Source organism: Diabrotica virgifera, chromosome 9 (genome assembly GCF_917563875.1).
Source record: "Diabrotica virgifera virgifera chromosome 9, PGI_DIABVI_V3a".
Lineage (NCBI taxonomy): Eukaryota > Metazoa > Arthropoda > Insecta > Coleoptera > Chrysomelidae > Diabrotica > Diabrotica virgifera.
Genome location: NC_065451.1, coordinates 170,470,569 through 170,486,937, shown reverse-complemented (window position 1 = coordinate 170,486,937; position 16,369 = coordinate 170,470,569). Strand labels below are relative to the sequence as shown.

Genomic DNA, 16,369 nt, shown 5'->3' with positions numbered 1-16,369 from the left:
GTAAAGGGGCAACATCAGCGCAATTTCCCAATCTTTCGGAATCATCTCTGTCTTCCATATTTCATTAAAAATCTCCAAGAGTACTTCTTTTCCTTTATCTCCCATGTGCTTCAGCATTTCGTTCGTTATTTTATCGAACCCAGGTGCTTTTTCTTTTTTTAGCCATTTAATTGTATCCTCCAACTCTTCTAATTTTATCTCATCTGTTTCTCCTTGTTGTAGTATGTTTTCTACTTCCACCTCCGCTGTATCTGTATGCGTTGCTTCTAGAAGTTCTTGAAAATACTCTTTCCATCTGCTCATTATTTCTTTGTTTTCGGTTAACACTTTTCCTTCTGAATCTTTAGTATATCTATTTGTTTCTTCTTTGTCCTTCCTGAACGATTTAAGGATTCTATAAAACAGTTTTTGGTTTTCTTTGCTATTTTGTTCCATTCTCTCTCCAAATTCTGCCCAACTTACTTTTTTTTGCCTCTGCAACTAGTTCCTTTGCTTTTTTCCTTTGTTTCTGGTACTCCCCGTAATGAATTTCGTTCCTATTGGCCAAGTATTTTTTCTAAGCGGTTTTCTTATTTTTAATACCATTTTTGACATCCTCTGTCCACCGAGATGTTTGTTTCTTGTTTTTGACGGTTCTACAGGTTTCACAAGCTTCCCTTGCTGCTTCTAAAATTGCTTCCTTGTATATAGCCCAGGAATGCTCTACGATTCTTCTTTGTATTGAAGTAGTCCCTAACTTTTGTTCGACTAATTCTTTGAATGTGTTAGCTGCTCATTTGTCATTTAATTTGTAACTTCTTATTGTTTCACATTCAGTGTTTTGGATACTCCTATTCTTATTCTCTATTTTTCTTTCGTTTACGTCTCTCCTTCGCAGTGGTTTGATTAAATTTAAAAAATATAGGAACCTTCCTTCCAAAAACATCTGATGAAGCTCAAAATAGAGATGAAAGTTAATCATGGTGAATAAAACATCAAGACGTCGTCATACCCTTGCATAGGATAACTCACTGAAGACATCAGTATCTCGCAGTTGTCCTTGATAGGAAACTTATGCAATAAACATAAAAACCATTTAATATCAATATATTTTATTTTATTCTATGCTTTAACAACGATTTTGCCTATCCCTTCACCTTTATTCATGCTTAGAAAAGCTTTGTATAAATTTTCAAATCCTTCAAACACAGTTTCTTTATATTTTAGCTTGCCTTCTTGTATTAACTTTAAATTGTTGAGTATTCCTTCGTTCCATCGGTCCAACCATCGATGGACATGAAACCCTTGGATGGATAATTCTTTCATTACAATAAGAAGAGCAAGATCGGGAACTGCAATAGAAAAATAATTAAAAAAAAATTGAACCTAAAATTAAAAACAAGAACAAATAATTTATAGACCTGTGATCTGTGAAAAAACGTCTATTTTTGGATGTGCGAGGTGGCATTATGATTTTTGCAGATAAAGTTAGGTAACAACTTCAACAATAATAATTGACTCATGCTACTTCTCAAATATGCCCTGAACATTATTAAAAAAATTAAAATATTTAAAAATTTCGAAAAACGTCGATTTTTTTCTACTTTCCTTGCTTATAACTTTAAAACGATTGATTGATAAGATAATTAAATTTTGTATGATAAACGTCTGGTAAAAAATGTCTTAAATTATTACCCTTTCTGCAAAATAGCAATAAATACAAAATAAGGGGGCAAAATAAGCCTGTTTTTATTCAATGTTTTTCAACCACTTTGGTTGCACTTAGAACGTTTGTAATTCGCTTAGAAAACTCTTACAACATACTTAAATCGTTCACCAAATTTCCTTCAACTCGTGATAGATTTTGCAGAATAATTTTGCAATCTAAATTTTTTTAAAAAAGTTCAAATTTTTAAAATCTTTCTGAAGAAAAAGTAGACCATTTAGAAGTTTGCTATTTTTTACATATAAAAAGGTTCTCTACCTACCTAATACACTTTACCGAATTAAAATCGGATTATCTAAGCGGCCTCAGCACTGTTTTAAATTTATAAACAATTTTTTGGCTTATAAACAAATACAGTAAGAACGTTTGAGTTGGCATAAATTCATTTTCTCGAGAATAGGCATCTCTGGAGATAAATCCCGAAATATTTAGATTTTTATTTGTAAATTCTAATTTTTTGTTATATATGTCATACTAGTGACGTCATCCATCTAGGCGTGATGACGTAATCGATGATTTTTTTAAATGAGAATAGGTGCCGTGTGATAGCTCAATCGAAAGGATATTCAATTTTGTATTCACTAATATAAACATAAACATAATTATTTATACAGGGTTTGAATTAAAAATTTTTTTTTGAAATAAATTAATTCCAATATTTAGATTACGTCATCACACCCAGATGTATGACGCCACTAGTATGATATTTATGCCAAAAAATTATAATTGAAAAATAAAAATCGATCTGTTTCGGGATTTATCTCGAGAGTCGCCCATTCTCAAGAAAATGAATTTATTCCAACTCAAACGTCCTCACTGTACTTGTTTATAAGCCAAAACATTGTTTAAAACTTTAAAACAGTTCTGACGCCGCTAAAATAATCCGATTTTAATTCTGTAAAGTGTATTGGATAGGTAGAGAACCTTTTTATATGTAAAAAAATTAGCAAACTTCTAAATAGTCTACTTTTTGTTCAGAAAATTTGAACTTTAAAAAAAAATTTAGATTGCAAAATTATTATGCAAAATCTATTAGGTCGATTTTAATGAAATTTGGTGGACGGTTTAAGCATGTTATAAGAATTTTCTAAGCGAATTATGAAGGTTCTAAGTGCAACCAAGTGGTTGAAAAACATTGAATAAAAACAGTCATTTTGCCCCCTTATTTTGAATTTATTGCTATTTTGCAAAAAAAATTACAATTTAAGACATTTTTAACCAGTAGTATACTATACAAAATTCAATTAGATTTATTGTATTTCCTTACGACTTTGTTCCAAAATGAATCGTTTTAAAGTTATAAGCAATGAAAGTAGAAACAAATCGAAAATTTTAAATATTTAAATTTTTTTATTAATGTTCCGGGCATATTTGAGAAGGAGCATAAGTCAATTATAATTATTGAATTTGTCACCTAACTTTATCTGCAAAAATCCGAATGCCACCTCTCACATCCACCTCAAAACAGATTCGCCCTCTTCTATTATAGGAACCTCTTCTTCTTAGCCTCGTCTCGTTCAAATTTTCACATAGGCCTCTCCCAAGTCGTACCATCGCATCGGTCTGTATCCTGAGCAACATACACTCACCGGCAAAATTAAACGCCCACTTGTATTTATTTCAATTCGTAGAAATTGTCAGTATTGGACCACATTTAATGAAAGATACGGTGAAAACTACCTTTCTTTGAAGAAGAGAAAACAATAAAATTATTGAAAAAAGTCGTTTAAAAAAAGGGATTCTTAGCAAAATCCAATGTTTAAAAATCTTCGAAGAAAATTCAAAAAACATAATTCTGAAAATCATAGTCTAATTAAAAAAGAATGTGTGTGTACTTTGTACGCACGTAAGAATTTATACTTCTCTTACAGTTGAGTCCGCGAGTCTTTACCCGTGCGTCATCACTTAAAGCATACGAAATAAGTCGGAAATCTATTTCACGCAACAACAACTGACAGAAAGTGGCTACTGTTCCGATTACGGGTTTTATTATAAAATTTGACGTTATCAAATATATAGAATGTCAAATGTAAGTTTTGCTTCAAAATTTTTGCGCAGAATTACAGCTACATTTGAAGTAGCTTAATAAATTCTTTTATTATTATTGATTAATAAATAAATAAACAATTTATAAAAAAATCCAATAACGTATTTTATTTTTGTTATTTTATTCACTTTGACGGAAATCTAAACACAGTCATTTCTTTACTGTGTGAATGACGTTAGCTTTGTATGTTTTAAATATTAATTACCTAATAGTATATTATTCAACGAGCATGTAATGATGGCTATTACTCACGATGATGAAGTTTGCGACACGAGCCGTAGGCGAGTGTCGTAATTCATCAGAGTGAGTAATAGCCATTACATGCGAGTAGAATACTATACTTTTTCTACGCCCTTTTTTATTTTAATTAGTAAAAATTTAGTTATCAACTACTCGAGATTTAAATTATAATAATTTACAAGAATACCTAAATGCTATTTACCCCTAGTACGTGGATGAATAATTGGTTGCCTACTATTACCAAATTATTATGTATTGTAAAAATACAACTAGAATAAGTCAATATAAGTTCTATTCGTTTCCGAAAAATTAGAAGCTTTGTACCTACTGTCAATTAATCTAATAAATAGGAAAATGGCTGTTGTCGGTGCACGTATTTCAATAGTTATAATGTATATTTACATTTAACTATATATAATATAATAATATAACTATACATAATATGTTATAACATATTTAACACAATATAACTTAAAAAATAAACACAATATTAGTTATAAATTCCAATTAACATAAACAAAATGAGCTAATGTCACTGTCACTCAAATAAATGATAAACGTCAAAAATTTTAGTAAACAAGATATAATCGTAAAAAATAGACTCTGACATTGTTACAGTTAAAATTCCTTTAAACATTTTTCGAAGTTAATTATTGATATAAATTACAATAATTATTGTATTAAATAAACAACTGTAAGCAATTTTATTTGCAGTTTATATACGATTAATATTAAAGGTGGCATGCGTCACTTGAATCTAACTTCAGCCCGTGAGTAATGAAATATTACTCACGGGTACAGTAATGGGTGCTATTATCTATGAAAAAATAGCAAATAATGAGCATATTATTAAACGGTCGTAGAAAAATATAATTATTTACCTTAAAATTTCAAAGCCCAATATAAAATTAGTTGTGAAAACAACTGTTTGTGTAATATAAAGAAACTTCAAAACGCCAAAACTCGACAAAAACAGCAAAAAGTTCAACTGACTGACAGCCACAAAATTAAACACATCAGAAACGTCAAACAAATTGTGCTTAAAATATGAAAACATACCGAATCGTCTTTTTTTGTACCTATCTCTTTTCAATGCACTGGGTCTAGATGGTTCATAAAAATAACATGTGTTGTTACTTAATAACAAACGGCAGCTGGTTTGTCATGAGTTTCATGCATGGAAGAGAATGATGCTAGATAAAAAGTATGTGTTTTATCTCGCCAGGTATTAATGACGCACGGGTAAAGACTCGCGGACTCAACTGTATATTTATGATTTCAACGAAATCAATATATTTACTTTAAACAGTTTTTTTGTATTGTATGTAAATATTAAACTAATTTTAGAAAGAACTAAAATATACCAAAAATAAAAAAAAAGGATATGAATTGTCCCGGATTCGAACGCGGAATCTCTCTCGAGTGCTCTACCGATGAGCTACCACCGTTGTGTATACATAAGATCATTTTTAGGACATAATTACAATCACGATTACAAATAGATCAAGTGAATAAACAGTTTCAATAATATTTATATTATCTTACTCCCGAGGTAGACAAATTCAAAGACACAAAAATTAAAATAAATATATTTACTAGAAATACTAATATAATTTTTTCATACCCTACTTGCGCTGATACATACTGTTATATTTCTATTTGATATGAAAATTAAATTTTGATAATTATAAACAGAATTCAATTTAATATAAAATATTTTCAATTTTCTCAACCACGGGCATATACATTTAGAACAACCTGTATACAACAAATTGTTATATTTAATTTTAAGAAGTGATTAAACGAAACTCGGGACAATGCGCTTAGAACAAACAAAGTGAATGGCGCGTACCATTATCGTTGTTCGCGGAAGGTTCGATCATTAGCCTATGCTAAATAAGACTCAGTTGAAATAGATAATAGTTCATTATCGTTGTTCGCGGAAGGTTCGATCATTAGCCTATGCTAAATAAGACTCAGTTGAAGTAGATAATAGGTCATTAAATTTTGTAAATAGTAGAAAGTAATTTTAGAATGGGAATTAACTATTTCTTTTTTGAAATCCATTAAGCATATTTAGAAAGATTAAAAATTGGTTTTGAGGAATACTGCGAATGAGAGTTGGTGGTGGAAGGTTGATTTGTGAATCTGGAAGGGATATTTAGAAAGTAGGGGAATGAATGAAAAAGATAGATCAGAATGTTTTGAGCTGTCGAGAAGTGAAGTCCAGTAGTAGACGGTAGTGTACGGAGAGTGAGAAAGCCGGTGTAGTTCCGTGAGTGTGGAGTATCTATCGTGGAACGAGAGGTAGGCCAGGTCGAGAGTAAAGAACCTCCTTGAGCCAAGAGTGTCCCGGTAGCTGATTGAAGTTTCGAAAAAGGTAGAAACACGGCATCACGACAGAAGCAGGAACGGGAGCTATACGAGCTAGTTTTCAAAGGAGAACATTACTGGAAGCCAGGACGAGGTTTTGATCGCAGCCAAGGATAGCGGGAAACGGGTCTTGTGTGAAGACATTCTCAGTTCACCAGAAAAAGGTCAGTCTCATTTGTTTGGACATGAATGTATGGGTTTTTCGTATTAAATACCACATTTAAAATTGAAGAACATAATCAATAATATCAGAAAAGCTTCATCAAACTTAAATAGAATTGTTGCTAATAAATCCTAATAGTTAAATGTTAATAAAAACTTTCAATTGGAAACCAAAAGGAAATAAGATTCCCATGTGTAAATGTTATGTTTAAGAATAATAAGATATAGCAAATATTAAGCAGTGATTGCCATTTAAATAAAATAAACAATATTTTGATTATAATTGTAACCCATATGTGTGTATTATTTTACTCTTTTCTTTCCTATCCCGATGAGGAACCATTGAGAAATACTTAGAAGCCACGTAAGTAAGTAATTAATTTTATAAAAAGCCCTGAGATTGAAAACATATTGATATGTGATCTGGTAAATTAATTAGATTATTATAAATGCATTGATTAAATTAAATGACATATAAGAATATTATCTCATATCAATAATCAAGATCACATCAATACATACATAACTTGAAATATTAGCAACGAACTCCGTACTGTCTGTGTGCGCTTGCGCCCAGAATAATAAAAATTTGCTCTCAATCGCGCCTAAAGAAGTATAACTTCAAAATATGACTATTAATAAAATGGATGTTGCCGCTCTGGTCTATAGGACTTCTTGGAGCCGGTTAAGCAATCCGTTCATGATATCCGGTATATCCGATTGGAGAACATTGCGCCACTCCTCTACCACAGCTGCCTTGAGTTTTCCGAAGGATTTAGGGGCTGAACTACGGTACAACATGCTATCAGACGATTTCGGGAGACAGGTTCATACACCCGCAGGCCAGATCAAGGCTGACATCGATGGACTACAAATCGAGATGGCCGCTTTATTGTCAGCAAAGTGTTGAGAAATCGCTTTGCACCGCTCCTGAAAGGCTTCAGGGCTTTCCGTCCAACTGGCGCCTAACATAACCGTAGAGCTATACTGGGTTTTGCGCGAGAATATGCTGAATAGACTGTGGCTAAATAGAAGAAAATATTGTTCTCAGATGAGAAAAGGAGACTAAAAAGGATGTAGAAGATACCTGTAAAATTATTAGAAAAAGTATCCTACAAGCAGCAGAAGAAGCTTTAGGTAAAAGAAAAGTCAACAGAAACAAAAGGGAATACTAAACTCTATGGTACGACGAAAGGGTGAAAGCACTAGCAAATCAAAAGAAACACGCTTTCCTAACATACAAAAGAGTGAAGACACCGGAGGTACGAGACGACTACGTGACAATCAGGAATAGAGTAAACCAAGAAATAGATAACTACAAAAAAGAACACAGGGAGAAATTTACCAAATATATGGAATACGACCTCTATGGATCCCAGAAAAAGGTGTGGAAGATGATAAGGAGACAAAAAACAGAAATTAATGAATTTGTACGGATAGATAACATTACGGAGACACAATGGACTGATAGTCCATTCTTTCACGGTTTTTGCTCTAAATTTTAAAGAACCGCTTGGATTGACATGAAATTTAGCATACGTATAGCTTACACGTCAAAGAAAAAAAGTGATATTGTGTCGATGTGTGCTCTTGCACTGGGGGTGACTTTCACCCCATTTTTGGGGTGAAAAAATATATGTCCAAAATAAGTCCGGAAATGGGTAAATTGACTAATTTTAAGTAACTTTTGTTCTATAGAGCTTTTTCGCCAAGTCAACACTTTTCGAGTTATTTGCGAGTGAATATGTTCATTTATCAACAAAATAACCACATTTTTAGACGGTTTTTCGCAAATAACTCAAAAAGTAAGTACTTTGTCGAAAAAAACGTTCTTAGCAAAAATATAGCCTATAAAAAAGTAAAAAAAAATGGTGCACACGTTAGGTCTCTGAATCTCGTAGAACCAGAGTTATAGTCAATGAAATATAGATTCATATTCACCAAATTTCAAATAGAATATTTCGACGTGAAATATCCAAAAAATTAACCACTTTTTGGGAAAAATCCATTATAACTTTTTTAAAGTGTTTAAAAAAAGCTTTATTTCTGTTTTTACAAAAAGTTTCTAGCATTAAATTTAAGTGAGTTACGCTCAAAATAAAGTTGGTCCCTTTTGTTTTTGCAAAAAAAAATCGGGAAGACCACCCCCTAATTAGCAACTTAAATGAAATTAATCGTTACCGCTCCACAAATTATTTTACTAATGTTGTGTTTATATGATCTGTAAGTTTCATCGATTTAAAGTACTCATTTTTGAAAAAATTTGGTTTCAAAGTAAAATTTTTAAAAGTTTTAAATTTTGAAAAATATGCTTTTTTTCAAAATATCTTAATAATTGTTATAGATACCAAAAATTTCGAAAAACAAAAAAAGTCAGATTTGCTTTTCTGAATATCATGTATTTTTTTGTTTTTCTGTTAGACAAGAATTGATTGAGATTTTTTGGTGTTTCTAAATTTGCATACATTCGTGATCAGTGACTCGTTCAACCCCTTTTAACTACAGCCCTTTCAATAATAAGGACTTTGAACCGATGAAACTTACAGATCATATAAACAATATATACACGAGTCAAGAAACTTGTGAAGTCGTAACGATTAAGTTCATTTAAGATACTAATTATGGGGTGATTTTCTCGATTTTTTTACCAAAACCAAAAGGGACTAACTTTATTTTGAGCGTAACTTATTTAATTTTGACGCTAGAATTTTTTTTATAAAACAAAAATGAAGCTTTTCTTATATACTTTAAATAAGTTGTAATGAGTTTTCCCCGAAATGTGCTTCATTTTTGGTTATTTCACGTTAAAGTATTCCATTTGGAATTTGACGAATATGAACCTATTTTTCATTAGCTATAACGCTTCTGCTAGGTGTAGAGACGTGATATATACACCATTTTTTTAAATTTTTTACAGGATATTTTTTTTCTAAGAATGTTTTTCGACAAAATACTTAGTATTTGAGTTATTTGCGAAAAACCGTCTAAAAGCGTGGTTATTTTGTTTAAAAAATGAACATATTCACTGCCAAATAACTCGAAAAGTATTGACTTAGTAAAAAAACTCTATAGAACAAAAGTTACTTAAAATTAGCCAGTTTATCCATTTCCTGACTTTCTTTGGAAGAATATTTTTTCACCGCCACGAGGGGGTGTAAACGACCCCCAGGGCAAAAGCACATATCGGCACAATATCACTTTTTTTCTTTGACTTGTTAGCTATGTGTATGCCAAATTTCATGTCAATCCAAGTAGTTCTTTAAAATTTAGAGGTTTTGAAATATTTTACCGTTAAAGAACGGACTATGAGCATTTCACGAAATTATATGGAGAAAGAGAAGAAGAGAACAGAGAAATAAACATTAATGAAACCCACGATAAAGTACTAATATCAGAAGAAGAGCTACAAGAACGAATAAAAAAATTAAAAAATAGAAAAGCACCTGGTCCTGATAAGATAAATAATGAACTGCTAAAATATGGAGGAGGAACACTACTCAAATGGCTCCAAAAATTATTTGTCGATATAACAAAATATCGGGGTAGTACCAGCGGAATGGAAGAAAAGTCTCCTGCTACCGATACTCAAAAAGGAAGACTAGAAAAATCCTGAAAATGATAGAGACATTAGTCTGATAGACCAAGGGCGGATCCAGGACCGATTTTCGGGAGGGGCCATAAACTTTTTTTGGGAAGGAGCACCGGAGGTACGGGGGAATTTTTAAAAATTAGGGTTACAATGGTGAGTTTTAAGGCACTTTTCACACACTTTTACCATGTGTGAGAAGTGCCTTAAAACTCACCGTTCCTGCCATAGTACCGATCGCTACACATTTCTTCAGATCCAAGTGCAGTTCTATCAACAAAAATACTATTTTTCCCAATGCTTCTCCTTGTTCTTTCCCTCTTTCTTGATTTTCACTAATTATTTTTAGGTTCTCATAAGCGACAAAGAATTTGACAAAGTCTTCATGAATATTGTTATTGTGTATGTATCTCAAATTTAGAGAAAGCTGTTCCACGTGGGATACGTCGGTCGTTTCGTCAAATATTATTTGATCAATTATTTCTTCACCACAACATGTTATTAATTGATTTTGACTGCTGCTACTAATGTATGTTGCTCAGGAAGATGCTGTGAATAGGTGTTATTTAAGAGTCTTATCTCCTGATGCGATTTTAAACCTTAACAATTCACCTCTTTGCTAAGTCCAGCATCTTCGTCCAGAAGCAGAAGGCCATCATCACGATGGTCTCTTAGAGGAATATTTTGTCGACCTAAGAACACTATAGACCTTACTTCTGGTCGTAGTTTTTCTTTATTTTTTTGTATCTGTTATGGCCACTGAGAGTCTATCTGGTTAATGACTGATTTTTGAGGGTTGCGATAACTTTGTAGAAAATCCAGCTCAACCTGAACTCACTCCTTGTGGTATGATGTTTTTTCATGGGTTTATATGGCCCCGTCTTTGCTCATGAGTTTGGAAAAAGATGGTAAAGGTTTCGTGACAAGGCTTTGAGCTGTGATCTCGTTATTGTGACCATATTTTTCATTAGAAAAATAAAACGCAATACTTGTAAAACAATTCCTTTTGACTGTGCGAAAATATCAACCAACTCCTTTGTTCTAAGTGCTGGTGACCCAAGTAACGCTTCATTTCTTTTTTGTTCTTTGTGTGTATATGATATGGAAATTTATACGATTTTGATGGCTGTCAAGGTGGTTCTAACAATTAGCACTTTGTAAAACTATCAACATTTTGATTTATAAAAAACCCAAATCATTCTTGAAGCTTCCGTTACTTCCTTTTTCAATTCTAGTCCAGAAAACATATTTATACCACGTTTTGTACATTATATGTGTTTGAAATTAAAAACATTTGAACTGAAAATATTTAAATTTATATTTTTTTAAATTCTCGGAGGGGGCCATGGCCCCCATAGCCCCCTCCCTGGATCCGCCCTTGTGATAGACACCACATTAAAATTGTTAACGGCAGTCATAAAAGATAAAATCGAGGAAAAAGCGAAAATGGCAGATGAACAACAAGGCTTCCGGAAGAACCGCAGCACAATAGATGCAATTTTTATTATCAGGCAAATAGTAGAAAAGTCTATTGAATATGGAAAACCAGCATACATGTGCTTTGTAGATTTAAAAAGTGCTTTTGACAGGGTGAGGCGGAATGATATCTTAAATTTATTACAAGCTGAACAAATAGACCACCAGATAATAAGGCTAATTAATGAAATTAACGAGAACAACAAGACCAGAGTTATAATGTCAACAGGAGAAACATAACGCATAGAACTAAAAGGAGGAATCCGCCAAGGAGACTCGCTGACATTGGATGGGCTGACATTGTTATTCAATATGGTGATGAATCAAATAATTCACGAAGTAAGAAAACGACATGGATACCACATGGGAGCGCATAAAATCACGATACTATGCTATGCCGATGATGCAGTACTAATTGCTGATAACGAGGATGGCCTACAAAGGCAGTTCCACACTTTCAATATCGCAGCAAATAAACTTAATATCGACGGTGGAAAAGCAAAACACTTGAAGCGCCATTTTTTAAACTTTACAGGAGAGCCAATTAAACTCATAATTTTACGAAAAAAATTCATTAAAAATTAAATTTTACTCTTATTTCGATACAAAAAATAACGGTATGTCATAATTTTTAAACTCTTTATCTATGGTCAGTTTAGAAACTAGAATGATAGATATAGATAAAAATAAGTGGCGTTTAATGATTTTAGTCAAAATATAAAATAAGGCAAAACAATTTAATGTACACACAGACACGTTATTCGGGTAAGGAAAAACGCATTAACCACCACTCTTACCAAATTATGAGATGCATAAAAACAATTCAACTGCATTGGTAAACTTTTATATCTGCTAGGCAGAACAAATTATATGACGCAATACTCTCTAAAATGCCTCGAGAAAAACAACTTAAGTACTTTAACAAGTAATAAAAATTAGGCAATGAATAAATTAAGTACCTACCTATTCTTGTACTAAATAAGTAAAGGAAAAAATAAAAAAAACTAATATTTTTAAAAGAAGTTTAATTGAAAACATTATTATTATAACTGAAATAAAATAAACTGAAGAAGTAATTGTAACGACAAACGCACATTATTATGAGTCATCTAATACCTTATTAAACATAATTATTGCACTCTAGTTTTAATTCGACACTTACCTATATCTAGGGTGACGGTTATCACAAATAAAATAGAAAATAATATTAATATAATAAAGTATAAAAACAAAAACTCGCTCGTTATACAAGATAAATCTTGTGTACAATAAGTTTGGATATTAAACATATACGGCTAACTGATGTGAAATGAAAACAAAAATTAAATATCTAAAACAAAGTTTTACATAATGTCGTCTATATCCGTTTCTGCGAGGGTATCAATTCCTGTAACTGAAGGTAAATTTATATATTCCTTTTGGAACAATTTGGGGATCACCTGATCATCACAAAGTTTTTTTAAATCGTTATATTTTGTTTTAGTTATGGGCAAAGGTGTTTTGTACAATTGGTCCACGACCTTTGAATTTATACCTCCCATGATGATAGGAATAATTTCTTCTTCTTCATCGGATCTCATGCTATATTTGACTGACATCTGATTGATTTTAGACTTTTTAAAAGTAGCAACTCTGATCTTGCTTATCTTTCCAGTTAAATTACCGCGAAAATATTTGTCAGCAAAAGTTCCATAACCTTTGAAATCTGTATGATCCTAATAACTGACGTTATAAGGCTTTGGTTCTTTTCTAGCTAACTGACAAACTGTAGCCCATTGCGAAGGGGCCCATACAATAGTATTTTTTACAGCGCCTTCTATAACAGAGTGCATAGAATCAACAGACATCTCTGTATGTCCCGGGAGCAAGTAGTTCATTTGGATGCTTACAATATTTTCACAGTTTTTAAGCGTATTATGAATGGCTGACAAAATGATCCTATTCTTATTCTGTCCGGGACATGAATCGGAATACAGTATGAGGTGTTTCACTGAGATGCGTGCATCCACTAGATCTATGTATTTCTGGATAATAGAAGCAATTTCATTGCTCCCTCGTTTTCCTTCAGTTTCTCCCCAGATGTAACAAAAGCCTTCTCTGCTGCCATTTTCATAAAAACATAAGTTGTATACGGCATATTTCCTTGAATAATAGAGTAACATGCTTTCGCCATGGGGAGTGTTCAATACCTTTTGAAGATCAAAAGATGTACAAATTAAATCTGTGCGTTTCTGACTTATTTCACGATGAAAACTGTACCTTTCCTTGCTAGCTTTCTTTTCCATAAGGTGGTCTTCCTTTTCTGCTTTGCTCTCTTCAGTGTTTGCTGCATCAAATTTAATACATTTGAGCCATTTATCTTTCTTAGGAATATGAAAGCCTATATTAAATTCAGTATTAAATATGTTTAAAAAAATTTTTTCACTGACATAGTCTATTCCCTCGGATGTTTTCTCGCCTTTGTAAATACGGTACAAACTTTTTTGGTTCCTAAATTCTACTGGTAAGTAAAGTTTAGCAGTATCCTTTCGACAGTAGTGAGAGGGCAGTGCTGGCAACTTTTTGATGAAGTTTATAACGCTTTGTCGTGTAGTTTCCTTAGTTTTATTAGCAGGTATAATTTTACCTCTTAGATCATCTTTTGCAGATCCCTCAATGGAATTTGTTAGTGTATAATGTACATAAGTTTGTGTAATATCTAGGGTGTTAAGTAGAAACTGCTGGCAGACTTTTCGTCTATCTTCGTTATCATTAATGTAATATTCGTACGAAAAAGAACGTTTCCCACTATCTTTTGAACGTTTTCTCTTGATTGAATTTCGTCGGCTCATATTTACAATCCAATCGCGTTGTCTAGCACTACTCAAACTCCAAAAATGATGAAACAATGACAATCTTCGTTCTTCGGTTACATTCTGGCAGCCATTGCCGCATTTTTTCCCGATACAAGGATTAGGTTTAATTTCTCTTTTAGAACGTATTGTTCCATCTGCTCGGGTATACTCTTGACCTCTATTTTTAAAATCCTTTCTATTCTTTCTATAATTTATTCGTTTTGTTCTTTTACCTTTTTCGCCAACTATGTCAATATCATCTGTTTTACTGGCTAACTCCTTACTTACCTTCTGTGTTTTTTGACTATCTTTTTCTTAGGCCTCTTATTATGGGTAGATGTATCTGAAGACGTGTTACCTGTATCACTCCACGAACTAGAACCATCAGTAAAAAACGGGTCTTCATTATCGGAGATAAATTCACAATATGTCTTTTTGTTAAGTCTGGGTCGTTTGGATTGTTTTGTATTTTGCTTAATATTAATAGGATCAGAAGCAGCATCTTTGGCGACTAAATTTTCCATTGTGTTCGTTATTACATATCTATCAATTACATTGCTATCAATAGTCCGTTGAAACTCTGCAACAGTGTCAACTGAAATAAAAGAGATGGTATTTTATTTATATTTCATAATAGGGCTAATATAACAAGAATGAATAATAGAAAGACTGACAATAAATTATCATGAATGTACATACAAATGAAGCACCCAAAACGTTCGCAAGTTGAGCATTTCAGAGCCGTGTAATGATAATGTTTGCTATAGTGTATCGTCTACCCTTTTATAAAATGATATTTAAAATACAAATCATCATCTATCTTTTATCAACTAGCTGAATATTGCAAATTAATATTATTGAAAATAACAAATTCCAATACGAACCTAATCCTTCCAAGGTTGGTGGAGTCTCAGTATTATGGCCATCGGTATTATTGTTTTGCAAACATTCTATTTGTTTGGGAAACATTCTATTTGAGACATCGGTGTTTTTGTGTATTTCTGAAATAAATTACTACAATTTATTTCTCAAACTATTGTATCCATTAGTACTTTGTGTAGAGAGAAGCTTTGTGTTCATAACATATCTCAAGAAAAATTTAGTCCAAACAGTAAACACTCGTCATTTACTTTAAATATAACAGGTAGTAGCCTACGTTTCAATCCCACCAATGCGTTTATTAGAAACAAAAGCCGCTTTTATCCTTATAAAGGCAGATGACAACATAGGCGAAAGTGGAGTGAAAATCAGACAATGGTAAATATAGTGAATAAATATATATATATATATATATGAAAGGATACGGCGATTGCATTTTATTTCACTTCGACCACCACCGATATTCTACACGACGTGTTTCGAGCTCATGTCAAGCTCTCGTCAGGAACATCTAGGTGGATGGTCGAGGTGTAAGAAAATGCTTTTGGCCTTTCTGGTAATAATAAAATAACCAGACTTCAGTACACTTGGTACGACATCGATATGAATTAAATGAAAAGATTTCTCTGGTATACAGAAGAAATCTTTTCCGTAGCGGACGCGAAAATGTAAATTTCAAAGTCTTCATAAAAGACGATGAACGACAAAAGACACCTCTTTGTGTCACAGATTTGTCTACAAAGCCACGTTATTCGCTACACATTCGTCAATAACGGAGAAGAACCGTGATATGAAAGGATACGGCGATTGCATTTTATTTCACTTCGACCACCACCGATATTCTACACGACGTGTTTCGAGCTCATGTCAAGCTCTCGTCAGGAACATCTAGGTGGATGGTCGAGGTGTAAGAAAATGCTTTTGGCCTTTCTGGTAATAATAAAATAACCAGACTTCAGTACACTTGGTACGACATCGATATGAATTAAATGAAAAGATTTCTCTGGTATACAGAAGAAATCTTTTCCGTAGCGGACGCGAAAATGTAAATTTCAAAGTCTTCATAA

General features: G+C 32.5%; 1 protein-coding gene across 1 annotated transcript in view; it reads right to left on the bottom strand.

Moving 5' to 3' along the window:
* Positions 1 to 1,074: 1,074 nt before the first annotated feature.
* The window catches only part of LOC114335083 (prostaglandin reductase 1), a 64,753-nt gene continuing 49,458 nt past the window's right edge, over positions 1,075 to 16,369 (bottom strand). Inside the window, exon 6 of the mRNA XM_028285240.2 lies at positions 1,075 to 1,331. Coding sequence (XP_028141041.2) covers positions 1,102 to 1,331 — 230 coding nt within the window. The 3' untranslated portion in view covers positions 1,075 to 1,101. The remainder of the gene's footprint in view (positions 1,332 to 16,369) is intronic.